The 27,689-nt window shown below is 43.1% G+C and overlaps 1 protein-coding gene across 7 annotated transcripts in view; it reads right to left on the bottom strand.

Annotated features, from left to right (window-relative positions):
- Window positions 1–8,262: 8,262 nt before the first annotated feature.
- The window catches only part of MAP4K4 (mitogen-activated protein kinase kinase kinase kinase 4), a 251,981-nt gene continuing 232,554 nt past the window's right edge, over window positions 8,263–27,689 (bottom strand). For all 7 annotated transcript variants that reach the window (XM_034757996.1, XM_034758000.1, XM_034757997.1 and 4 more), the window contains 5 exons: window positions 23,935–24,035; window positions 21,166–21,315; window positions 18,606–18,765; window positions 11,514–11,653; window positions 8,263–11,333 (listed from right to left, as the gene is read on the bottom strand). In XM_034757996.1, coding sequence (XP_034613887.1) covers window positions 11,250–11,333; window positions 11,514–11,653; window positions 18,606–18,765; window positions 21,166–21,315; window positions 23,935–24,035 — 635 coding nt within the window. In that variant the 3' untranslated portion in view covers window positions 8,263–11,249. The remainder of the gene's footprint in view (window positions 11,334–11,513; window positions 11,654–18,605; window positions 18,766–21,165; window positions 21,316–23,934; window positions 24,036–27,689) is intronic.

Below are 27,689 nucleotides of genomic sequence, written 5' to 3'. Positions count from 1 at the left end.
ACTGCGAGAAGTATAGGGAATAAGCAAGAAGAACTCAAAATGCTAGTAAATAAACACAACTATGACATAGTTGGCATCACAGTATGATTTGGTGGGATAATATGCATGACTGGAATATTGGTATAGAAGTATACAGCTTGCTCAGGAAGGACAGGCAGGGGAAAAAAGGGAGGAGGTGTTGCCTTATATATTAAAAATGTATGCACTTGGACTGAGGTTGAGATGGAAATAGGAGACAGACTTGTTGAAAGTCGCTGGGGAAGATAAAAGAGGTAAAAAAACAAGGTGATGTCATGGTAGAGTCTACTATAGGCCACTTAATCAGGAAGAAGACGTGAATGAGGCTTTTTTTAAACAACTAACAAAATTGTCCAAAGTAGGACTTGATGGTGATGGGGGACTTCAGCTACTCAGACATCCATTGGGAAAATAACACAGCAGGACACACATTATCCAGCAAGTTCTTGGAATGTATTGGAGACTATTTTTATTTCAGAAGGTGGAGAAAGCTACTAGGGGAGATTCTGTTCTAGATTTGATTTGGACAAATAGGGAAGAACTGGTTGACATTTTGAAAGTGGAAGGCAGCTTGGGTGAAAGTGATCATGAAATGGTAGAGTTCATGAATCTAAGGAATGGTAGGAGGGAGAACAGCAACTAAAGACAATGAAGGTAGATGTTAGCAAACTCAGGGAGTTGGTAGGTAAGATCCCATGGGAAGCAAGTTTAAGGGGAAAAACAATTGAAGACAGTTGGCAGTTTTTCAAAGAGACATTATTAAGGGCACAAAAGCAAACTATCCCACTGCATAGGAAAGATAGAAAGTATGGCAAGAGACCACTCTGGCTTAATCAGAAGATCTTCAATTATTAAAAAAAAAAAAAAAAAAAAAAGTCCTACAAAAAGTGGAAATTACAAAGGATGAATATAAACAAATCACACAAGTATGTAGGGACAAAATTTGAAAGGCCAAGGCACAAAATGAGATCAAACTAGCTTGAGACATAAAGGGTAACAAGTAAACATTCTCCAAATACATTAGAAGCAAGAGGAAGACCAAGGAGAGGGTAGGCCAGTTACTCAATGAAGGGGGAAAAACAGAAAAATGTTGAAATAGCAGAGGTGCTTAATGACTTCATTTCGATTTTCACCAAGGTTGGTGGTGATTCTACGTCTAACATAGTGAATGCCAGTGAAAATGAGGTACGATCAGAGGGTAAAATAGGGAAAGAACAAGTTAAAAATTACTTAGACAAATTAGATGTCTTCAAGTCACCAGAGCCTCGTGAAATGCATCCTAGAATACTCAAGGAGCTGACTGAGGCGATATCTGAGCCATTAGCGATTATCTTTGAAAAGTCAGTCATGGAAGACAGGAGAGATTCCAGAAGACTAAACAACCCAGGGAATTACAGACCAGTGAGCTTAACTTCTGTACCCAGAAAGATAATGGCACAAATAACTAATCAGTCAATTTGCAAACATCTAGAAGATAATAAGGTGATAAGTAACAATCAGCATGGATTTGTAAAGAACAAATCATGTCAAACCAACCTGATAGCTTTCTTTGACAGGGTAACAAGCCTTGTGGATAGGGGGGAAGTGGTAGACATAGTATATCTTGTCTTTAGTAAAGCTTTTGATACTGTCTCGCATGACCGTCTCATAAACAAACTAGGGAAATGCAACCTAGATGGAGCTACTATAAAGTGGGTGCAAAACTGGTTGGAAAACCGTTCCTAGAGAGTAGTTACCAGTGGTTCACAGTTATGCTGGAAGGGCATATTGAGTGGGGTCGTGAAAGAATTAGTCCTTGGTCCGGTTCTGTTCAATATCTTCATTGATGATTTAGATAATGGCAGAGAGTACACTTATAAAGTTTGTGGTCAATACCAAGCTGGGAGGGGTTGCAAGTGCTTTGGAGCATAGGATTAAAATTCAAAATGATCTGGACAAACTGGAGAAATGGTCTGAAGTAAATAGGATGAAATTCAATAAGGACAAATGCAAAGTACTCCACTTACGAAGGAACCACCAGTTGCACACATACAAAATGGGAAATAATTGCCTAGGAAAGAGTTCTGCAGAAAGGGATCTGGGTGTCATAGTTGACCACAAGCTAAATATGAGTCAACAGCGTAACACTGTTGCAGGAGTGTTGTAAGCAAGACATGAGAAGTAATCCTTCCGCTCTACTCTGCACTGATTAGGCCTCAACTGGAGTACTGTGTCCAGTTCTGGGTGCCACATTTTGGATGCATCCGAAGAAGTGGGTATTCACCCATGAAAGCTCATGCTCCAATACGTCTGTTAGTCTATAAGGTGCCGCAGGACTCTTTGCTGCTTTAACAGTTTTCAAGTATATAAAAGGTTGTTATGAGGAGGAGGGAGAAGAATTGTTCTTCTTAACCTCTGAGGATAGGACAAGACGTAATGGGCTTAAATTGCAGAAAGGGAGGACATTAGGAAAACTTCCGAATTGTCAAGGTGGTTAAGCACTGGAATAAATTGACTATGGAGGTTATGAAATCTCCATCATTGGAAATTTTTAGGAGCAGGTTAGACAAACACCTGTCAGGGATGGTCGAGAACAATACTTAGACCTGCCATGAGTGCAGGAGCCTGGACTAGATGACCTCTCGAAGTCCCTTCCAGTTCTATGATTCTATATGCGAACAGGGATATTTCAAAGGCCTGTAACTTGGCCAATATGGGCAGATTACCACAGGGATAGCAAAAGGTACATCCCTAATGCAAAGGCCAATCCTCCCTGCCCATGGCCAAATTTCAAATCCCTGCTCCAAGTAGGGGGAGCATTAGATCATTTTAAAGACATGGTTTCAGGAATTTAATATGGACCAAATAATGTATTTCTCCCTAGCTTTATTCTCTGAAACAGCTGCACCACTTTGGCTGAAATTTTCCCAAAAAAACACAGCCTGAGGCATCTGGTTTTCAACTGGAATGCTGGGTCAAAAAGGAACCCTGGCGGCTCCAGTCAGCACCATAAAAAGTCTGATTGGTGGCACAGAGGGTGCCCGGGGCTAAGGCAGGCTCCCTGCCCGCCCTGGCTCCATGCGGCTCCCAGAAACGGCTGGCATAGGTGCATGGGCAGCCAGGGAGGCTCCACGCGCTGCCCCCACCTCAAGCACCGACTCCGCAGCTCCCATTGGCCACACCTCTGCCTAGGAGCCAGAGGACGTTGCTGCTTCCAGGAGCCACCACAGGTAAGTGCCACCCAGAGCCCACACTACACCCCCTCCTGCAACCCAAACTCCCTGCCCCAGCCCTGAGCCCCCTCCTGCACCCAAACCCATCATCCCTGGCCCAACCCCAGAGTCCGTACCCCCAGCCGGAGCCCTCAACCCCTCCCACACCCAAACCCCCTGCCCCAGCCTGGTGAAAATGAGTGAGCGAGGGTGGGGGAGAGCACGTGACGGAGGGAGGGGAGTTGGAGTGAGTGGGAGCAGGGCCTCAGAGGAGGAGTGGAATAGGGGTGTTTCGTTTTCTGCAATCAGAAAGTTGGCAACCCTACCTGAAGTCAGGCATGGGAAGTCAAGCAACCCTAACAGGTTATGAGCCCTGCCAAGGATAAGGAGGAGTTCAGATCAGGCAACTCTGAATCAGAACCTGGGGGTGTTCTGTTCACAACTCTGCCAGTATTTGACTACCATCTTTAGCAAGCCGCTTAAGCAGTTTGTAGGTTGTGTCAAATTGAGATAGTCCTCACCATAAATACACACAAGTACTCAAACCCTGGATGCTATCCACACACAGAGTTAATGAGTCAGATTGATTCCAGCACATGGCAGCTGAGTCAGGAAGGGACTGACATGAGAATTACATTAATAAAATGAAAATATTTGCATTTTACTAAGGGCTGGTCAAATTACTGGAAAAATCAAATTTCAACAAAATATTAAAAATTACCTTTACAACAATGATGAATTCCCACTTCTGCTTCCATTTCTGACCAGATCTAAATTTGCAAATAATTTTTAGTCTGAATAAGCCAAAATGCTAGTGATTAGTGAATTTCTTGTTAGTGGAAAGACTCAGTGTTTCGTGTAATGGCTAGTCTGCCATCCTGAGGAGGTAGTTTCATTTAGTGGTTAGAGCGCCGGACTATCTATAATTCTGTTTTATTGCGACCTGGGGCAAATCACTTACCCTCATCTGTGCTTCAACGTCCCCTATTTCAAAAACTGGAATCTTATCAATCATCTCTCACAAGGTTCTCCTGAGAATTGTTATAAGCACTTTGAGATAAAAGGCTAAGTGTAAAATACTACAAAATCCCCATACTTTTCTATATTTGTTTCAGAGTACTGAAAACACTTGAACATGGGTAACCCGGTGTAGGCAAAGGTTATTTAATATATACAAATATGAAATTAAATTGAAACTGAATGCGCCAAAATCCCTTTTTAACTGACAAATTATGCCGAATGACAAGTATGAAGTTGTGAAACAGCACTTCACAGAGAGAATAAGTAAAGTGTGAGTGGCATAAAGCACAGTTGGAAGATTTGAATAGCTTTCCCATGTCATATACTATTTACCCTGTAAAATCACAATAGCCTCCGTGTGAATGTTAAACCCAATTTCCTTTTTTTAGTTCAACACAGGAAAACCCCCTGCCATGTGGCTTTAGCTTCCCACTGGAATGGTACATTTGCATTAAATTAACAGTTTGCTCTTTTAAATAACAGAACACTCTTCTCCCCATTTTTAATTTTAGACTTGAGATTGGGATGAATTAGAGCAAGACACTGGGGGAGAATAAGAGGGTTGGTGTATTTTAAAAGGAACTTTCTTCAGGAATTAAATTTATTTGGGCATAAGCTTTTGTGGACTAAAACCCACTTCATCAGATGCATGGAGTGGAAAATACAGTAGGAAGATATATATATACACACACATATATATATATACATATATATATATATATATATATAGCAGTACATGAAAAGATGGAAGCTGCCTTATCCAGTGGGGGGTCGAGACAAATCAATTAAAGTGGGCTAGTTTCAAGGTGTGAGTAACAGTAGGGGGAAATTAGCATGGGGAAATTCTGCATAACTGGAATTAATTTGCAAACTGGACACCATCAAATTAGGCCTGAATAAAGACTGGGAGTGGATGGGTCACTACAAGAACTAAAAAAACCTGAATTTCCCCATGCTAATTACTCACATCTTCTTTTTAACTGTTTGAAATGAGCCACCCTGATTACCACTACAAAAGTGATTTTTCATCCTGTTGATAATAGCCCACTTTAATTGAATTGTCTTGACCCCCCACTGTGTAAGGCAACTCCCATCTTTTCATATACTGTTATATAAATCTTCCTACTGAATTTTCCACTCCATGCATCCGATGAAGTGGGTTTTAGCCCACAAAAGCTTATGCCCAAATAAATTTGTCAGTCTCTAAGGTGCCACAAGGACTCCTCGTTGTTTTTGCTGATACAGACTAACACAGCTACCAATCTGAAACCTCTTCAGGAATTGTGAGCCAAGGCAGCACTTCACACAGAAAGTGACTCTCACAGAGTAGCATTCTTTGTGTCATTGCTAAGTGACATGACCACAAAGAAAACTGAGATTGAAGCTACTCTTCTCCTCTCTCCTAATTCCGTGATATGTGGCCTCTACAGCAATATCAACTATCCCCATTCACAGCAATATCAATACACTCAGTTTTAAATCCTTCTTTTATATCACCTCAGAATGTTGCATTGATGTTTTTAAAATCAAAAGGGGTTCTACATTTTAAGATCTAACGTGTGATCCTGGGATGAAAATTATCATCATCATCTTGATGCCAGAGCTCCACCAAAGATGTGTGTGTCCTGGGATCCATCCTTGCTCCCCCAGTTCTCACAGCCACTCTGCAAAAGCTGCTCTTTGAACTTTCATCCCTGACATGTACTGTAGTGTTTTCTTTAGATCGGCAGGGAGAGTACATTCTGGCAAATGAGATATTCTTCTCAAGTTGTCAAACAAATATTCTCACCATTTAACTTCTGGGACTAAAAATCTGAATGAAAGGGGAAAAAAAATCAGCCACCCATAAGTAGACAAATTTAGTATTGACAGACATTTCCCTTATGATATTCTTCAAAACTAATACTGAATGAGCCATTTGGAATTAAACTGGTTTCTTCTTCACAATGCTGCATGGCAATGTGCCCAGGTGACTTTGAGGCAGCTTGCCAAGGAGATGTGGAAGTTCTGCACTGGTAGTAGAGTTATTCACAGTAACAGAGAGATGGACGCTACAGTTGACAGTAAAATGGGCTGGTGTTGTGTTAAATGCTAATAGTGGAAATGGAACATCTATCATTATAAGCAAGGTCTTGTGGTTTCTGCAATTTTGTCACTGCAGAATCCAGTGTTAAATTTACGGCGCTGCAGAAACCTTCTACCTGCCATAGGTATGCTTCTTTCATTTGCATTTGTGGCATTTCTGCTGCATCTTTTTTATTACTATTTCAATTTTCCACTTCAAATTCCAACATCAGAGTCCTCATCCCAGACTCTAGGCATCCATTACAAATTATCAAAAATGCAGTCCAACAAAGAAACTCTGCATACCAACAGCCTCTCTCCACAAAGGAAGCTGTCCACAAAACTGAAGTTTGCTCCATCTCAGCTCCCATAAAATCCTAATTCCACAGCAAGCATCCTTCTCCAGATCTGTCACCCCAGTAGGAGTACCTCCTTTTATTTTGTTTTTATATTTACATAGTTTTAACTTGAATCTTCTGTTTACCAACTGGTCTTCACTTTTATATCTTTCATATTTATTTTGAACTTGAATGTAAATGTTTAAAGCTTGCATGGTTTTATTTTTGCAATGGCTTTTTTGGTTTTTAGCTTTTACTTTATCTGGCTAACTGCAATTTATTATTGTTATTATTCAATACACTGATTTTCCTCCCTTATTTTGCATGTCCCCCCCGAAAAAAATAATTTTCCTTCGGCCTCATCAGCTTGCCCATTTGCATATAGACAAGCCCACAAGCCACACAGAAGGATGATATTTGGCTCCCAGCTTTTAAGATTTGTTGGCTTCTTCCAGTCTCTTCCCCACTGCAATTGTGTAATTTTTTTCCTGTGGAGTATACCTTTCCATGTTTTTCATTGCCTTTGCTAACACCCAGTAAGTGGACATCAAATTTGATCACTAGCATTAACCACAATCAGCTGCCCCAATATTAAATATGACAGTCTTTGCCCATGATGAGTGCTAACTTGTGTTTAGCATCATTTTAGCTAACATTCTAAAATTATATGATTTTCTAATGTAGACAAGCCCTCAAGGCGAATATGCTTGTTTTCTTCTTTGACTGCTTGCCAGTTTCACTGAGGAAATCCTGTAGCTCTGGATCAGGCATTAGGCAAGAGTCAGGTTGAGTTTAGCTAGCAACTAATGTCTTCTGCTACTTTTTGTTGTTCTTGAACAGCAGTTGGACTCTAAAGTCAAGAGAACAGGGTATCTGTGGACCTGAACAATTTGCAGAAGCCTTGCTCGTCTACATAAAATGAAAGAAGCACAGAAATATTTTTTATTAACTTACAACCTATGGCTAGCTTCTACAGCTCAAAAGGAGAGGGAATCCTGAACGCGTGCCTGCTGTGTGAGCAGACTTCCTGTTTCGGCAGCAGCCTACACAACAAATCAACTTGTTTAGAACAGGCATTTTCTTTAATCCCCACTACAGAAAGCAAACAGTGCATGGTGGAAAGCATGTACAGGGTACGGCCAGGACCAGGCAGTGCAAGTGGGAGCTCTGTAACAGTTTTGTCCACTCCTCCTTTACTTACACTTGGTAGGCCTGGACTTCAATGGAGCTACATCCTTTACACCTGCTGAGATCTGCCCCTAGATTTCAGTTCACCACATTTGCTTAGTAATACCACCCCCAAAAATCATGAGATTTTAAAAACCACCACCATTTTCGGTTCCCTTTGAGTGTCTTCTGAACCTTTGGGTGCAACTGATTTACATTTTAAAGCTTTTCAACACAACTATGAGGACCAAAAATTAAAACCACAAACAATAAAGCTGAGATTCTCATGAAATTATTTTGGCTCCAGGAGTTGGGGCTTAAATAAAAATACCAAATATTGCTGAACTTGCAGTAAAATCATGAGATTTGGTAATGTTGCTTTTTATCACCTTCAGTGGAATAAGGTAGTAAACACCTTGGTTCTCCAGGAGCAGAAAAACGTTTAAAATACTTTCCACATCCAGTAGGTGTCATTTTGACTTTATTTAAGGAAAAATGGGGAAAAAAACAGTAATATCCATAATACACAGAAGACAAGTTAGATAGCACTGCAAAAAAAAGGCTGAGTGTTTACTTGTCACCAGTCTGCTTTGCAGCTCTATAATTAGTAATTTTAATGCAGTTTGTCATTTGTATTATTGTTTAGCATCTTTATAATCAGCAGAGTTTGGGGTTATAAGTCACAAAAAGTGTACTATTACTAATATGAAAAACTAAAAAAACCCACAAAAATCACTTTCAAATAAACCATAAATATGTGATGCACATTAGTGTAACAAAACCATTTTTGTAAACATTTTCTCCAACATAACATGTGCATAAGATAAAAATAAAACACTGCAGTCATACAGTTAGGGTTACTTTGACAAAGATACAGAAAGTATTACTTATTAAAGCTTAAAACTAAACCTAGGAGCTTTGTTTCTGCTCTTACAAAAGCACTGTTTAAAGAGTTCAACGTTCTAGATGTAGTGGTTTTGTAACACTGTTTTTACTTGTAGTTTGGCCACCTTGGGACTTCCGTGGAGGCAGAAGCTGCCATCCAGCAGTTCCAGTGAATGAGTTTCCCTGCGGAAGTATAGGAACTTCAAAAGCACATATCCTTAACCTGGGGAATCCCTGGAACATTCTCATGTACACAAATCATATTGATTTCCAAGGTAGTGTGTGAGGTGGGGACAAGAACTAAATCCATTTAACCACACAGCGCTGTAAGAATTAAAACCATGCAGAATGACATTGAATTGATCAGTGTCAGCTAATTATGCTACAGGGCCATTTTGTGATTACATCCATGTCTATGATTATGTCGGACTTCTGAGTCCCTTTAGTTCATAGTACAGAGAACAGATAGCTCTACTGGCTGATTGTAACAGATACTGAAGAAATGTGTCCCCACCCTTAACCTTCGGTGCTATCCAAAAGTCAAACAATTTAAAAAAATATTTCTAAGTACTCTTCTGCCAGCAAATGTAAGGCTTTCTTGATATGTGTGTGTGTGTGTGTGTGTGTGTGTGTGTGTACACACCAGCTCCCTTTTAAACTGTTTCTGATGTTCAAAGGAGAACTTTCAGCAAAAACGCTGATTAGATTAGAAGAATTTACAGCAGTCAGGGTTGATGCCAAAAGAGGGGTTCGTCGAGCAAAACACTTGCCCAGTTGGTGCCGTTACTATTAAAGCAATCAAGTGACCAGTCACTTGAACAATCAATCTGTTTGAGTCAAGAATGTTTAAAAAGCCCTACCTGTCATGCCATGAAAGTAAATTAAGCACAGCAGAAGACAAAGCCCGTGAAACACTGAGAGCCTGTTCACTGAATGAACAGCTTAAGGCAGCTGTCAACAAAGTACCCCACCAAAACAAAAAAAATAAAATAAAAATGGTTGAATCATGACACTGTGCATTATTACATCACCAACAGATTATTATACACTCAAGATTTCTCAAGTAATGAACATGTAGCCATTAAACAAATTATTACTCTGCGACATTTATTACAAATGTCAGAAACTTATTCATAAAATAAAACTGACTTTAAAAAAAAAAAGGGGGGGGGGGAGCCAGAGCTGGGATCTTACACCTAAACACAAGTATATGCTGTTTTATGAATAAGCAGTATTAACTACATTCTTAAAATAGTTTTAGTGCATTGCATTCTTAGAAAAGAAAAACATCACCTCCCCAAAATGTTTCCTACAACATTTAACAGTTTATAGAACTAGACTAGTTATTGTTACCTGCCTGTTACTAAGCCCACATGTTAGAAGAGTGAAACCTCTGGTTTTAGGCTAAATTCATCAATCTTCCATTACTGATGAAGTTGCTAAAAATATTTGATTTCCAAACTTAGTAAGCAATTACATTAGTCAGTGTCTCATTGCCATAAGGCTATTTCAACCATCTCAATGGACTACTCTCCTTTTCTGCTGAAACTTGCTACAGAATAACAGTCAAACCTTTCATCTGGTAGTTTTGGTATTAAGATTAAATTAGACATTAATGGTTTTTTCTCTAAAAACGTATAAACTAAACCACCTCTTCTATGCATTAAAAACAATGAGGTAGGCACAAAAAAATAAACATATGTTGTTTGGAATTTTTTTTTTTTCCATTCTGCAAGTGCAGACTGTGGTAAAACTGTTGTTGCACTTCTAGGTTTAAACAAAAATTAAACCTTTAACTGAGGCAGTGCTAATACTGTGACATCACCAAGTTCTGTCCTAACACAGAATCATTATAGAAAATGAACAAACTTTTTATCATCTGCACATTTCAGGCAAAACCTGGTACACAGAAAAATGACTACGCTCTTGGCCAGGCCAAAATAAAACCAACCAAACAAAACCAAGAATTCCACCCCCGCCCCCCCCACCCTTTCCCCAAAAAAGAAGTTATCCTAGCCACTGTGTCGTTCACATTTTATAAATATTAACTTCTTAAAACCTGCACCTTCCTCTTTGTCCACATATTGTCACATTACAAAAAAGAAATGTCAATTAAATACATTGTTAACATTACTAGATTAGATCTGCCCTCTGCTTCAGCAAGACTGACTCTCACCACCACTTGTCACCTTCTCTTGCCTGCCTCCTGCCAAATCAACAACATGTTCATGATGAGCCTCTCTCTTTTCACACTAACAAACGGAGTCATTCAAAGCCTAGGTATTCTGGAGCTGAACGGGGGGACGGGGAAAAGACCTGATGCTTTCTAGTGTGATCCCAAATCTCAAAGACTTATAGCACCTGATGGTAATATCTTTACAGCACCAGCTGCATTGCAGCCTCAGTTTAAAAACAAAAAGAAACCTAACACTAGTGATGCCCGCACACACATTCAGATGGAGTGCTTGCATCAGTGCAGGTCTGTACTCCAGTTACTAATAATTCCAAGTTATGAGAATCTTGAAGACTCTGGATGTCAGCAATCCCTTGTCAAATCACATGGCTTCTACCAGCTCAGAAGAGAAGTCCTGCCTAGGGTCATGAAATAAACTTGACTGCTTCCACCAGACCGTACAGAAGCAAAGAAAACCTGTGAAGAAAGAGACAAAAACTATTTACAATGGTAGCCAAGCATTCAGATTATCTGCTTGCTCACCAAAGTCTGATGAGTAAGAAAGACAGCAGAGATTTGTGTTAAGCTTTAATGTTCAAGATATTTATAAGGCAATTAAAGAACATGGTGTAACTGAAGGCAAGAAATTGCAACTACCTTGTCATTCCGCTCACATAAGAACTTGAGTCTTTGTGCCCTTTTGTGCATGAACACGCCGTCCAAGTGCCCAGTTTCCACTGATCGTATCTCAATAGCCTTTTCTCCCCAGCCCATAATCTGATTGGATCGAATGTATGCTATAGAAACAAAAACAACAAAAAAAAAAACCACCACGTATTAAAGAGCAACATACAGCAATTGTAAAACCCTCTCTCTTAAAGGTGGCCTGCAAAGAAAAAAAAATTACCTTTTTATTTAAAAAAAAAATTCTTTATGATGCATAAGGCGAGAACAGTTTAATTTTTTTAAGGGGGGGGGAGTTTGGTTGTGTTTTTTTGTTTGTTTGTTTGTTTTTACCAAAAGTATCCTTTTTGCTGGAGTATTCATTGGAAGGCTAAAGTGAAAATGGGAGCTTTCACAACTCTCAATTAAATGGTTTGAGCGTTCAGTTTTACACAGAGCTTTTCTCCTAAGTGTTGGCAGCAGATAGGGTTAATTAGATGTAGGCAATAATGAAAAAACAGAACTCAAGATTTAAATGGAGTAAAATCCTTTCCCGTCTTAACTACCCAGGTTTCAGTTATGTCTCTTGTGGTGTTATAAATCCACTAATTATAATTCTCCTCCAAGGAGTCCGCCAGCAAAAACAGAAATTGATACAAGGGGGAAAATTGCTCATGTAAAAAAACAAAAGTCTTTTACAGTTGGCATATTTTTTAAAAAGTTTCTTCCATTCTGAAAAATTCTACTAGTTTGAAAGATATTCTCTGTATTTTATATAGGACCACGATATAGTAAAAGCTTTGTTATCCGGCATGTTGGGGGAGTGAGTGCATGAGTGTGTGTATGTGTGCGCGCATGCACGCACACACACCAGTAAATCAAAAATTCCGGTTAGCTAAGAGGGAGGGAGTTTGGGTGTGGGAGGGGGCTCAGGGCTGGGGGTTGGGGCAAGGGTAGGGGTGTGGGAGGGAGTTTGGGAATGGAAGCAGGCTCAGGGTAGGGAGTTGGGGTGTGGGAGGGGTTTCAGTATGCTGGATCCAAGCGGCACTCACCTCGGGTGGTTCCCTGCAAGCAGTGACATGTCTGGAGAGGCCCACCCAGATGGCTGTGTGTGCTGCTTCTGCCCACAGGCACCGTCCCTGCAACTCCCATTGGCCACGGTCCCCGGCCAATGGGAGCTGCAGAGCTAGCTCTCGGGGTGGGGCGGGAACAGCGCACAGAACCCCCATGGCCATTCCTCCACCAAGGAGCATTGACCACAGCCAATGGGAATTATGGGGGGTGGCGCCTGCGGGCAGATGCAGTGCACAAAGCCGCCTGGCCGCGCCTCCCCGGACATATCGCTGCTTGCGGGGAGCCATCTGAGGTGAGCGCCACCTGGATCCAGCACCCTGAAACCCCTCCTGTGCCCCAAACCCCTGCCCTGGGCCCCCTCCCGCATCCAAACTCCCTCACAGAGCCCACAACCCACACCCGCTCCCGAAATGCCCATAGAGCTTTCCGGTTTGTAAAGTGCCAGATAACACAACTTTTCCTGTAGCTTTCAAAGTGCTACTGTAGGTCTCCTTTCCATCATTATAAAAAAGCAAAACAAGACACTTTTTTCTTTGAATGTCACCTCTAATATCCATTAGCTAAAGAGCTTGGTACCAGCAGAAGGAAAAGAATTCTTGTAGTAGTTCAGTAATTACTACAAGGATGCAGTAAAATCTCAAAAAGAAAAAGCTGCCATTATAAAAATGTATAGTCAACAGATAATCCAGGTGTTATTCTGATGAGCTCTAACAAAGATAAATGGAGGTTACTTACTGTAACTGGAGGTTCTTTGAGATGCGTAGTCCCTATCTGTATTCCACACATGGGTACGCTTGTGCGTCATACGCCTGAGTCCGGAAATTCTTCAAAGCTGTGTCCATTGACCCACAAACGTACAGTAGTGCCCCTTGCACCCCCATCCAAGGGCATAAAAGGCAGTGCGGGTTGACACCTCTCCAGTTCTTCTTTCCACAACCCAACTGGATCCCAAGCAGAAGGGATGGAGGGCAGGTAGTGGAATACAGATAGGGACCACACATCTCAAAGAACCTCCAGTTACAGTAAAGTAACCTCCATTTCTTCTTCGAGTGATGGTCCCTGGGTGTCACATGGGTAACTGGCAAACAGTGTTCAAACTAGGGGAGGGTGCGAGGACGGTGGCAGCAGAGATGCTTGTAGTACTGCCATTCCTACAGCTGCATCTGCAGTCGCTGCTTGTACTAGAGTGTACCACCTCGAGAACACGTGGACAGAACTCCAAGTTGCTGCTCTGCAATGTCCTGCAGTGGAACGTACCATAAGGATGCTGAGGAAGCAGCTTGTGCTCATAGGGCGTGAGCTGTTATACCCCCAGGAGGGGAAATTTTTGCTATTTTGTATCATTCTAAGATGCATCCCGAAACCCACTTGGAAATCCTCTGAGGGCATATGGCTTGTCCACACGATCTTTCTGCTATGGCCGTGATTTTTAACCTGTGGTCCGTAGACCCCTGGGGGTCTGCAGACTATGTCTAAGATTTCCAAAGGGACCTGCACCTCCAATCAACATTTTTTAGGGGTCCGCAAATGAAAAAAGGTTGAAAACCACTATGCTATGGCAATAAAGAATACTGGAGAACTTCTAATGGGTTTGGTTCTCTGCTGGTAGAATGCCTGGGAATGACTGACATCAAGTGAGTGAAGTCTCTTATCTTCAGAAGAAGCATGGGGTTTGGGGAAAAATACAGGTAACTACTGACTGACTGATGTGAAACTCAGAAACAATCTTGGGAAGAAATTTTGGGCATAACCTAAAGGAAACCTTCCCTTTGTGAAACACTGTATAGGGAGGGTCTGCCAAAATGGCTCCTAGTTCAATGACCCTTCTGGCTGAAGTGATGGCCACTAAGAAGGTCATGGCACATGTTGCCATAGGTTCAAAGGGCAGACCTGTGAGTGTCAACAGGACAAGGTTAAGGTCCCATTGAAGCACAAGTTTAAAGACCAGTGGGAAGGTTCTGATCAAGCCCTTCATAAATTGCACAGTCGCCGGGTGAGTAAAGACAGAGGGAGGAAGGGTTAGGCCTGCAGTCTTAAAGGAGAGGAGTTAGCCTAGGGGTGCTCACAGTATCTAGTGAATATTGGCAGAGGTGTGCCCAGGCCAAATAGCCCTTCCATTTAGCTAGGTAGGAGGCTCTAGTACAGGGGTGGGCAAACTTTTTGGCCTGAGGGCCGCATCGGGTTTTGTAAATTGTATGGAGGGCCGTTTAGGGGAGGGGGTCGTGGACTGGCCCCCACCTCCTATCTGCCCCCCCCCCAGACTCCTGCCCCATCCAACCCCCCCTGTTCCCTGACGGTCCCTCTGGGACCCCTCCCCATCCACACACACCTGCTCCTTGTCCCCTGGCTGCCCCCGGACCCCCGCCGCCCCATCCAACCCCTCCTCTCATTCCTGATGGCCCCCCTGGGACCCCTACCTCATCCAACCACCCCTCCTCCCTGTCCCCTGACTGCCCCCGGAACCCCTGTCCCTGACTGCCCCCTGCTGCCCCATCCAACTCCCCATCCTTCCTGACTGCCCCTCTGGTACCCCTGCCCCCATTCAACCCCATTTCCCCCCTGACACCTATCCACACCCTCGCTCCCGACCACTACCCCGAACACCCCTGCCCTCTATCCAACCCCCCCCCGATCCCTGCCCCCTTACCGCACTGCCTGGAGCACCGGTGGCTGGCGGTGCTACAGCCGTGCCACCCGGCTGGAGCCGGGCCATGCTGCCCCCGCCACCACCACCACACAGCACAGAGACTGGGTCAGGCCGGGCTCTGCAGCTGCGCCGCCCCAGGAGCTCACAGTCCTGCTGCCCAGCGAACCGAGTGAGCTGAGGCTGCGGGGGAGGAGGGGACACCAGGGGAGGGGCCGGGGGCTAGCCTCCCAGGCCAGGTCCTCAGGGGCCGGGCAGGACGGTCCCGCGGGCCGGATGTGGCCTGCGGGCCATTGTTTGCTCACCCCTGCTCTAATAGGATCCTTTCTACTTGGGTTAAGGATTTCCTGAACGGGGGCAGAGCATGACTGTTCTATTTCTGATGCCTATCTAAATACCAGGCCATGAGGTGGAGTGAGTTCAGGTTGAGGTGCTTGATTTTCCCCCCCGTGTCCTGGGTTAGGAAATCCAGAAATGGGCAGATCCTGATAGGCATGTGTACAGACATCGTTACAAGTTCCGTGAACCAGAACTGTCTGGCCAGGAGGGTGCTAGGAGGATGATGGTGGCTCTGTCGCGATGGCTCTTCCCTATGACCTTCAGCAGTAGCAGGATGGGCGGAAAGGCATATCTGAGGCAATCTGTCCAGGAGAGCATCGCCCTTGGAATCACGAACCATGGCCTCCCTGGAACAATACAGGGGAAGTTTTCTGTTTGTCCAGGAGGCAAATAATTTGTCCCATAATGGAGTACTCCATTGCATAAATATCTTGGTTAGACTGTGTCGTGGATCTCCCATTAGTGGTCTGCAGAGAAACTTCTGCTTAAGTTTGTCAGCTAGGGAGTGGTGAACACCTGGGAAGTATGCAGCTTGTATTGTGACGTGGTTTCTGATGCACCAGTTCCAACATCTGTCTGCTTCTAGGCAGAAATGAGATCTCTCTCCTCCCTGTTTGTTTACATACAACACCCTGGTGATATTGCTTGGCATTATCTATACATGGAACAAGCATATGAGGGGAAGGAAGTCCTTGCATGCAAGGTGGACCAGCCTCAGTTCCAGTAAATTTATATGCAGACTGATCCCTTGTGGAGTCCAAGTAACCTGAACAGTGTGGCAGTCCAGGTGAGCGCCCCACCCTATAAGAGAGGTCTCTGTCAAAATGGTGGCTCTTGGTATGGGACGGCTGAAAGGAGTTCCCACCATGACTTTGGTTGGTTTGACCATCAAGCGAAGGAGGGCGAGAACAGTCACCTTGGAGTTGATGCAGACCCTGTTTAGCCAGTAAGTCAAGTGGAGTCAAGCTTGCAGACACCACATGTGGAATCTGGGGAACAGCATCACATAGATACATGTGGTCCAACAGCGAGAGACACTGGTGCACTGTAGTACGCTGTTTGCGGGTGAGGCGGTAAATCAGGTTGTTCATCATGTGAAATCTGCCTGCGAGGAAGAATGCTCTCGCAGAGACTGAGTCCAGTAGTGCTCTGATAAAGTTTATGGTCCTTGTGGGTGACAAACCAGACTTTTCTTCATTTATATAAATGCCTAGTCTAACAAGATGTTGTTCAAGAGATCCTGTGATTGACATGACTTCCTGATAAGATCGGCCTGCCAGGAGTCAGTTGTCCAGATATGGGAACATTGTATAGCCTTGGTGCCTCATCTGGGCTACTACCACATAGAAAACTTTCATGAATATCCTGGGTGCAGTAGTGAGTTCAAAGGGGAGGACCTGAAACGGATACTGTTCTTCTCCCACCATGAAACGCAGGAAATTCTTGTGGGATGGGTGAATGTCCATGTGGAAATATGCCTCCTTCATGTGAAGCTCTGCAAAGTACATCCCTTCCTGAAGGGAGGGGCTTATAGATGCCGGAGTAATCATCCTGAATTTCAGCTTTCGGATAATGATGTTTAGTTGCTGAAGATCCATGGTAGGTTTCCACTCCCACCCTCTTTCCTGGGGATTAGGAAATATGGGGAGGTAGAACCCTCTCCCTTGGTACTGAGGTAGGACATGTATCGTCCCCTTGTATAAAAGGGATTCCGCCTTATGATGAAGAATCAATTGGAGAGAGCTGTCCCCGACGGGGGTTTGTGAGGAGGGAAGGAGACAAACTCTATGGAGTATCCCTGATAGATAATCTCCAGGACCCAACTGGTGATCCAGCTGTGGGCAAAGAGCGTGAGACGGCCCCTAAAGCTGACAGGAGGAGAAGTGGTTGGCATTGCTTTGAAGAATTTCTGGACTTGGGCGCATGACTTGCATGCATACCCACGTGTGGAATACACATAGGGTTCATCACACGAAGATCAAAGGATTTAACAAGCCAAAAAGGAGCTGCCTCTGGTTTGTGGGTGTATTTTCAATAGAAAAATAAAATTGCGATTTAGCAGATCTTAGCAAGGATGTTCTAAAATGTTAAGTCTCAAATATTTAATAGCACTCCTATTTCATACAAGAACATCTTTGACTGTTAATTTATAGGGGAATTAAATTACATAACTTGCTATGGTATAAGAATATTTACCATAATAACGAGCTTTTTATTTGTTTAGGGGGTTTTTTTGGGGGGGGAGAGAAGAGGAGGGCAATTTGACCACTAACACATCATCTTAAAATAACTAAACAAGATCTTCAGTTGGTGTAAATTCTCATAGCTCCATTGACTTCAATTAGAGCTATGACCATTTATACAAGTTGAGAATCTGGCCCCTAACGTTTACAAGAACAAACAGTAGGGGCCCAATCCAGTTCTCACTGAAGTTAGTTTAAGTCTTTCCATTTACTTTAATGGGAATTAGTCTGGAGATAACTGTCATAGAAAGAAATGTGGTAGGCCATTATGGTATGAGACATTTTGTCTCATTAAAGTGCCTCCTCTATACTTTAGGGAACTATGGTAATTTAAAAATATTTTTAATATAAAGTACTTTACTGCTTAAGATCACAATAAGACTATCAAATCACATATAAGCCTATTATCAATTAAGAAATCTCTCAAAATAATACCAGCCCAAATCCCTTTAGAAATGCAGGTTATCACAACTTAGCAAAAATATATCTATTTTCAGCAGACTACTAGGAACCTTATGCTCAATAAGCTATTTTGTTTACCCCAGTACTTTATAAACATGCATGTGGACCACAGGGACGTGCTGGCCGCCGCTTCCCACAGCTCCCATTGGCTGCGAACAGCAAACGGCAAACCGCGGCCGCTGGGAGCTGCGGCGGGCCGTGCCTGTGGACAGTCAACATAAACAAAACGTCTCGCAGCCCACCAGCGGATTACCCTGATGGGCCATGTCCCAAAGGCTGTCGACCCACTTTACAGGTTACGTTTGATTCTCACAGGATACATACCAACTGATGTGGGCATCTCTCCCCATTGCAGAACCACATCTTTGGTGATCCTCCCATAGGTATTAACATAAACCCCTTCATCCTCATAGCAAACCAGCAGCTCCATTCCATCAGTGTTTGGGAGAATAATGATTGCGTGTGGTTGGATGCTGCTCTGGATCTACAGAAGCAAAACAAAAGCAAAGACACTATTTTTTACATGAGCTACTCCAGTATACAGGGCTGGCTACCTTTTGTTTTAAAGCAGGCCATGATGAGGTAAGGGCCCTTAGGAGACATATATCAATATCTGAGTCCTATCGAACTGTCATCTCCAGAATATTTGACTGACCAGTTCTATTGTATGACCTGCAGTGACGCCTTCATTAGTCTGCGGTTGAGATTTTCGGTGCTGACTGAGCTAGACGGTAATATGGCAATGCGAGCCAGAGCACTGGACTGGGACTCCAGAGCCTGGATTGTATTCCCAGTTCTGCCCTTCACTTGCTGTGTGACCTGGAGCAAGTCACTTCACCTCCCTGTCCTTCTGTGTCCACTCCCACCATTTATCTGGTTAGATGGTAAGCACTTTGGGGCAGGGATGATCTCTGATGGTGTGTTTGTAGAGCGCCTAGCACAGGGAGGGCCTGGTCTTGGTTGGGGCCTCTAGGTGCAACTAAAGGTAATATATTCAGGTGATCTTTAAGACCCATAAAATACTTATTCTTCAAGCTATTACCCAGTTTATATTTAATTCCTGATGTCATTTTATTTCATTTCTGAAATTTAATTTTCTCAGTGCACCAGCTGCTTTGTAATTGCCTGTGTCTACTGCAATAAAATGATAATTCATTTTATTTTTTAATAATTCTGGTCAATTCATTTTAAAGGTAGAAAAGAAAAATGAAAATCAGTAATGTTTCTACTAATGGCTTGGAAGTGGACTTGATTAATAATTCTAGAGTATACATATGAAGGAATTATGCAATTTACTATTTTTTTCAAAGTGATACAAGACTAGCTATAGCTATATAGTCTATTATTATCCTATTTTTGTTCTCTCTATAAATTTTGGAGGGCTTCATGTTTGCAAGTCATGAGCTCTTACCAATAGTAACCTTCTAAGGCAGAAATGTATTGAACGGCTTTACTTTTTTCTTTCTTTTTAAGTTAAAAAGAAGTTTGTCTTGCAAAGAAAACCAAGAGCACACTACAAAACCCACACCAGAATTCCACTCCCACACAGAACTGCCCTTAAAAACTATCAATGACTGTAACGGACGCCTCCTCTTTTAGCCTTGTCCTGCCTAGGCTGTGTGAGTGGCCTCAGGGAACTGTTGCCCTGCTCTGCCTCATCTCTCCTCCCACCTGGTGGTGATCTCACCATTGTTTCAGTCCCTGCGCTTTCACTGCATTTCAAAGGTCGCTCCTCTTGCAGTCATCTGCTTCCAACGATTTTTTTGTCAATATGTTCACATATTTATACTTTACCAACCCTTTTCGGTTTGTTGTTTTTTAAATGTAAGATCCCGTATACATTCGGATATGGGATAGTTTTATATCTTTTACACCAGCGGTTCTTAACCAGGGGCACATGTACCCCTGGGGATATTCAGAGGTCTTCCAAGGGATACATCAACTCAACTAGATCAGTGTTTCTCAACCTGGGGGTTGCAGCCCCTGGGGGATCATGGAATAGGTTTAGGAGGGTTGCAAGTGCAGGGCCAGCATTAAGGTATGACAAGCAGGGCAAATGCTGGGGTTCCATGCCATAGGAGGCCCCAAAAAACTAAGTTACATGCTTCAGCCCTACTGCCTGGGGCTCAGGCTTCAGACAAGGCTCACAAGTGAAAAACTGGCTCAAGCATCACATTGAAATGTAAGTACAACACTTATATTCCAATCCATTTATTTTACAATTATATGGTAAAGATGAGAAAGTAAGCAATTTATCACTAATAGCTGTGCTGTGACACTTTTGTATTTTTATGTCTGATTTTATAAGCAAGTAGTTTTTAAGTGAGGTGAAACTTGGTGTGTGCAAGACAAATCAGACTCCTGAAAGGGGTACAATAGTCTGGAAAGGTTGAGAGCCACTGTTTTACACAACATCTGTTTTAACAAAATTATGTTATTTTCATTCTTGCTGTAAGACACGCTAGCCACCACAAGGCCTGAACTAGGAAGCCCTCAAGATCTTGAACAGGCCTGTTAACTGTATTATTTTGAGTATGCATTAGGACTGGCATTAACAAAATATGTTTTGTACCTAGTACTTAGAGGAGGTATAACGTTCTATGAAGAAAAAAACGTTGAGGATTTTTTTATTTGTGGGTTTGGAGATTTTTTTTTTTTTTTTTTTTTTAAGTGCAAGATGCTCTTATCTTTTAACTAACCCACAAGTGATAATCACAATTTCAGAAGTTAGAAAAGCATAGTGAAGGGAATAGACGACTTTTCTGCATGGTTGCTCTCGGTATGATCATACCACAGCATTTGAACACCTGTATATCTTTTCAATGTGAAGTAAGTGGAAAATACCCTAAGAAATAAAAATCCCATACTGAGCCACAATTCTTACATGTGTTGGCAGATAAATATCATAGACTGATCCTGAGTCCACATCAACAGCATGGAAACCAGCACAGGAACCATAGATCACCTTCAGCCTCTGACCTTCCTCTACAGTTAGGTCCACCAGCAATGGCTTATGTACCAATTCTCCAAATGACTGCAAGATAGTAATTAAAAGGAGTCGTCAGATGTACATCTCTGCTTAGCACACAACACTGAGATGGGAGTCTGCTTATAACACACACACACACACACACACGCTGGCAGCTTGCTCCTGCAAAGTCATCACACTTGATCCAGCAACGTGGTTAAGCACACGCCTTTACAGATGTGAGGCATTCCGCTGAGGTTAAGCCCCTGCTTATGTGCTTTGCTGAATTGAGGTCAGAATAATCATATCTGTGCAGGATTCAGCCATATTACATTATGAACTAAAACAACTTCCCTGGACTAAAGAAGCAAAAATAAAAACTAATCATCAAGACATGTTAAACTGCTTTAGTATGTTTTTAATTTGTAAGTGACCATCTCAACTTCTGCACAACAGTTTGTGTAGTGTGCAGTGTGGCCTCTTGCTGACCCAGAGGGGGAAGAACCACCCTCTGTGCTCAAGTGGGCGGAGCCAGACCTGCCTCGCCCCTCCCACCAGAGGTGGGTAACCGGAACAGGAAGTATAAAAGGCAGAGCCTCTGGCTCAGTTGGAGCCAGGCCACTGAGGGAGACAGACATGTCCTGCTTGCTCCAGCCTGCTGACGCGGCAGCTGAGCCATGCGACCCCCTGCCCGCTGGGGAACCAGTGTCTGCCATGGACCTGCCAGGACTACCACTGGCCACCTACCTGGAGGAGACGAAGATATCTCGTGGTTTCTGGTACACCCCGGAGGGGAGGGGACGAAGTGGCCCAGCAACAGCCGACTTCAGTCTGGCTGTAATGCTGCCTGAAGCATGGTAGGCGTGTTGTAGCTGGATTCCCCGCTGACCCAGTAGTGGATCACTCTGCCCCCGTTAAGGCCCTGGGTCAGGGCCTGGTGGAGTAGGGTGGATCCCTGGGGTGGCAGCCTCCCCTTGCCAGGTCAAAAGGCCTGCGTTTGTCAGTTGTCTACTGGAGCTAGGACACCTGACCCCTGGGTTTTCGCTCTGCCCCTGCATCAAAGGTCCAGAACTAACTGATTTCAGAGTGGTAGCTGTGTTAGTCTGTATCAGCAAACAATGAGGAGTACTTGTGGCACCTTAGAGCAGTGCTTCTCAAAGTCGGGCCGCCGCTTGTTCAGGGAAAGCCCCTGGCGGGCCGGGCTGGTTTGTTTATCTGCCGCATCCGCTGGTTCGGGCAATCGCAGCTCCCACTGGCTGCGGTTCGCCATCCCAGGCCAATAGGGGCTGTGGGAAGGGCAGCCAGCACATCCCTCATCCCGCGCTGCTTCCCGCATTGGCCTCGAGCGGCGAACCACCGCCAGTGGGAGCCACGATCGGCTGAACCTGCGGACGCAGCAGGTAAACAAACTGGCCCGGCCCACCAGGGGCTTTCCCTGAACAAGCGGCGGACCGGCTTTGAGAAGCACTGCCTTAGAGACTAACAAATTTATTTGCCTAAGGTCCCACAAGTACTCCCTGTTCTTTTTCCAGAACTGACTCCTGGGTTTTTGCTCTGCCCCTGGACCATGGGCCCAGAGCTAATTGACTATTGTGTTTGCTCTGCCCCCGACTAAAAGGCTTGGAGCTAATTGTCTCCTATGTTTGCTCCGCCCCTGACTAAAGGGCCCAGAGATTATAGATGGCTGGGTTTACTCTGGCCCCGCTTAATGAGCCCAGAACCTGCAGACTACGGTGTCTACTCTGGCCCCTGCCAAAAGGGCCCCGAGACCACAGACTAAGGCATTTGCCCAGCCCCTGCTTAAAGGGACCAGAGGAATAGATGGTTAGCTGCTCAGCCCCAGCCTAAGGGCCAGAGCCTACTGGCCCTGGGATCCCTGCTTCTGCCTAAGGACCAATTGACTATCTGGGGGCTCAGCCCTGTTAGACCGGTCAGAACACTAATGCCTAACGCTAATTTCCCTGATACTAGGCAGTGGTCCCAACAGCGTAGTCAGGCGGTGTGGCCTCCCTCTGCCCAGAGGGGGAGGGACTACCACTCCATGACTAGTTTGGTAATGATACCATGTGACCAACGATATTCTTACAGCACTTGTAAAAACAAGTGAGAGTAACATAATTTAGTGATTTATTCACTTGCAGCAAGATTGGGATTTGGCTCAATTATCTGTCTCTTGATTTGTATATGTAGAGGACAAAACACACACCTGTGCAGTACTCAAAAATTAATCTGCCTAGAATTGAAGCTTGGTCTGGAGGTTCACAACCTTAGTGAGCTTCTTCTGCATGTTTTATGTGACCACTTAAAATAAATTACCCACAGAGAGGAGAGAAGTCCAGCAAGGCCTTAAATTTTCACTCTCCTTAAGCAGGAGTCACTCCCACAGCTGCACAACTGTCTGCTTTTCTGCAGCTGCCACATGATGCTGTCACCCTGAACAATCTCCTAGTTAGGTTTTCCGTTTATGTTCAGAGTTTCAATTCAGAATGTTAATTTAGTTACATACACAGACTCTTTCATCTAATAAACATCAATAATGGCATTATAATGTAATCCAGAATTAGTGACAGATTTACTAGAGAACATGTAACACTATATCAACATTGTGGGTTGTTCAAACGTTTTTATAAAAGCAGTTCTATAACTGCAAATATACATTAGAAAGCCCAAAAAATAGACTGTTACCTTAAAGGCCATAAATTTGTGGTATGGCTTTGGTGCCCATGCATAGACTTCCACCGAACTCTTCAAAGCTATTACCAAGAATTTGATTCTTTCGTATTTTACTGAAATCAAACAAGAAAATAAACTCAGCAGCAACTCCAAACTTTTAACTAACTTTAGGAAACAAGAAAACTATAAAGTTGCCAAATAATTTTAAACATTTGTAGGTTCCAGTTAATATTGCAATAACATTCCTATTTCTAAGTATTTTAAAGTAGGGTTTAAAAAGTAACACACATTTTTAGTCATCTGCTTCACAAGAATCTTTAATCTTGTCAGTGATTCAATGAATACCCATGTCTGGAATAGCCTTGCCAGTATGCTACATACAAAACATAGATGCTGTTTACATAATAAAACGGAAAGTTAACTTTTGGGTCGGGGTCCTTTTTCACCTAAAAACCTGGTGAAGAGTTAATGGGCAGACTTGCTTTCACAACACTGCTGTTATTAATGTATTGTGATTAAGCTGAAGCATAAGGTAACTAGAGGAAGAAGACAAGGAACTCAAATGAAGGAAGATAAAGCCAGTTTTCAAAGCAAAAGTAACAGCAAGTTTGCTAATGGATCACTTTCCCTTACCTCCAAGATCTAAAATGGCTGCGTTAGTAAGGGACACATTAAAGTTGGGTGGTGAATAATCATCCTAATGGAAGGGTAGGAAGACGTGTGAAAAAAACCTGTTCCCTAGAAGTCACAAAAAGAGGCTAACATTTCAAGTACTGGCCAACATCTGCTCTTCTTCCCTTATAGTTTAGACTCCCCCCGCTAGGGCAAAATGAAAAAATTCTCCAAACTGGTAAGGAGTTAGAAAAAAAGATTTCTAGGCAAACATGGAACATTTTTCCAGGTTCACCTCAAATTTTTGAGCGGTGTTTTTTTTCCCCCAAAACAAGTAGTTGCAAAGCAGCCACACACAAAAAACAAACAAACAACATTTTGCTGCATCACGAGCAAAGTCTCATTACATTCTTCGGGAAGAAAAAAAGCTGCATGTGTCAGAAAAGGTAATATTTTCATCATGTAGCAAATCTGTGAATTCTCAAACCTCTTCTGCATTCAGATACATGATAAAAACTGGTCCTTTGATAGAGCTCTGCTGGCAGCTACTGTTCAGAGTGTTTAAGCTATATGGGATTGGGGAGGACCAGAAGTAGGAAGTGGCCATTCAACTAGAGCTGCAGGCTCTCCATTTTCCACATCCATCTGAGTTTTTGAAGGATAATATCATGGTCTTCCTCAATTTCTATTTCCGCTAGCCTCTTTTGTGATACCAGTTGTGGATGGGTGATGCACGATCAGCTTGTACATGTTTTTACTTTCCAGCTAGCCCAGGTAACAGAGGATTTGAAAGTTTCCTGAAGTGGTGAGAAATCCTTTCCCCTTACATTTCGCATCCAGCCTTGATGCAAAGCGACTGTACTGCAGAACACAACCCCGCTGTTTTAATACGTACTATTTTCATGCCTTCTAACTACTCTCTTTATTGCCATACGGGTCTATATTTTTTTTCTCCAGGCATACGGTAGGGAGATGGAGCTGTTCTTCAGAAGGAACTTTGCTCCGTTTACTCAACAGGGAAGTAAAAGCGGTGAATTTTAAGTGCTGAAGACCTGACACATTTTCATCTACAAAAAGATGTTTCAAGTCTCCCATTGTATTGAGTCTGCCTCTCTGCAAAATACAGTTTTTGTCCAATCTTGTCTATCTTGAAAGAATTCTTAGGGTTTTTGTGCATGAACGTCATCTTATCTGTGAAAAGGAACTTTTGATGCCCTTCCGTGTCTGCTTGGGGTGCTTTCTGGAACATATCCAATCTTAGCTACCAAAGAGTAATTTATCATCTGGGAGAACCATAAACTGCCTCAAGCATCTCTGAGATCCCTACATACCACTTCACCCTTAAGTCTGAACCGACTGCATCAAAGAGACAAGGAAGACATCAATGCCAACTGTTTCAGTGCACAAAGCCATAGTGTCAGCTCCAAGACTGCACCGTTATTAGATCTGCAAACACAACTATTTCCAGAGCTCATCATTCTTGGGAACTAAAACGTACTTGTCAAAGAGGCCTCCCTACTACCTGAGAAGATCTACTGTATATTTATGGTTCACAGTATAGTTCGGTGCTAAACTATAGATGAGTATAACAAATCACTCTTCATCTGGAAAAGAATGCTCCCAGTTTCATGTCTTCTCTGCTGGAGAGTCCCTTTTATATAGCTGTTAACCTATTGTTAAACAGGTTGCTTCATTAGGTTGCTGAAACCTTTGGGTGTGACACAGGAGAAGTAAGTTATAAATTGCTTTTTGGATCAAATTTTTGGTTCAGCAGTTTCTTACTGAGATATTTATTGACTACTCACTACTAGTAGATTTTTCAAATGTGTGCACGAGACAGACTGATTGATTACAGTCCAATTGCTCAAACTGCTACTATACACTGACCAGCAGAGTCTGACAAAAGGTAAAGCTTTGAAGCAAAAAGACATGAGTTTGAAAGATAGGTTAGTTGCAGTAATAAATATACCTTAAAGTGAAAACAAAGCAAAATCATTCCAGGGCAATAGTGGTGCATCATGATGGCAAGATCTCATTTTGAAGCAGAGCCAGCAGAAACAGTACTAACTTACTGATGTTTTCTGGATAGTAACCCACAGCAGGTTAACAGGCTTATATGGACTGTCTGCCATCCATCATAGGCTTTGTTTCAGAGGGGGTCTATAACCCAATTAATCTCAGCAATTTAAGAAGCACTAAAAACTATCTATTTAATGGAAAGGCACTTCACCCCACAATTGCACTCAGCTCAGTTTGAGAGTGCATTAGGAAATGCAATGAGGTAAGGGAAATCAATGAATCATCATTAACTTAAACATATGTTCCTGTTACCATAAACCCCTACAAAGCTGGCATGCTTTTTTGTTGTTGTTGTTTTTACAACAATCAGCCTCTAAGAGAAAAATAAAAAAATGCATTCTTTTTCATTCCAGTGTAACTGGAGGTTACTGATCTGTAAACGGAGGTTCTTCGAGATGTGTGATCCCGCTCTACGTTCTACACACGGGTACACAAGTCCACCACGTGCCTGAGTCTGGAATTTCTTGTAAGCAGTATCCATTGGCCCACATATGCTCAGTAGCGCTCCTTGTGCTCCCAACAGAAGGCATAAAGGGCAGTGTGGGCTGCCACCACGCCAATTTCCCCATTCTTACCACAGTGTAACCAATCTGTGGCAGAGGGGACGGAGGATGGGTGGTGGAATACAGATAAGGACCACACATCTTGAAGAACTTCCATATACAGTAAGTAACCTCTATTTCTTCTTCGAGTGATGGTTCCTATGTATATTCCACACATGGGAGATTAACAAGTAGTAGTCAAACAGGTGGTGGTGGACACAGAAGCGATAGCTGACTGTAGTACTGCTGTCCCCACAGCCATATCTGCAGTTGATGACTATACCACGGTGTAATGTCTGATAAAGGTATGCAAAGAACTCCAAGTAGCTGCCCTACAGATCTCTAGTATGGGTATGTCTCTCAGAGATGCAGCTGCCCCCTGGTGGAATGAGCCTTTTCCCCTTCCAGGATAGTGGGGAGGGGCAAGAAGGAGGATGCCAGCTAATTGGTAACCGTGAACAAGATTCATTTTGAAAATCTCTGCGCTGATATAAGTTGACCTTTTTATTGCTCTGCTATGGAAAAAAATAGGTG

Source organism: Trachemys scripta, chromosome 1, assembly GCF_013100865.1.
Source record: "Trachemys scripta elegans isolate TJP31775 chromosome 1, CAS_Tse_1.0, whole genome shotgun sequence".
NCBI lineage: Eukaryota > Metazoa > Chordata > Testudines > Emydidae > Trachemys > Trachemys scripta.
This window is presented reverse-complemented; position numbering and strand designations above follow the sequence as displayed.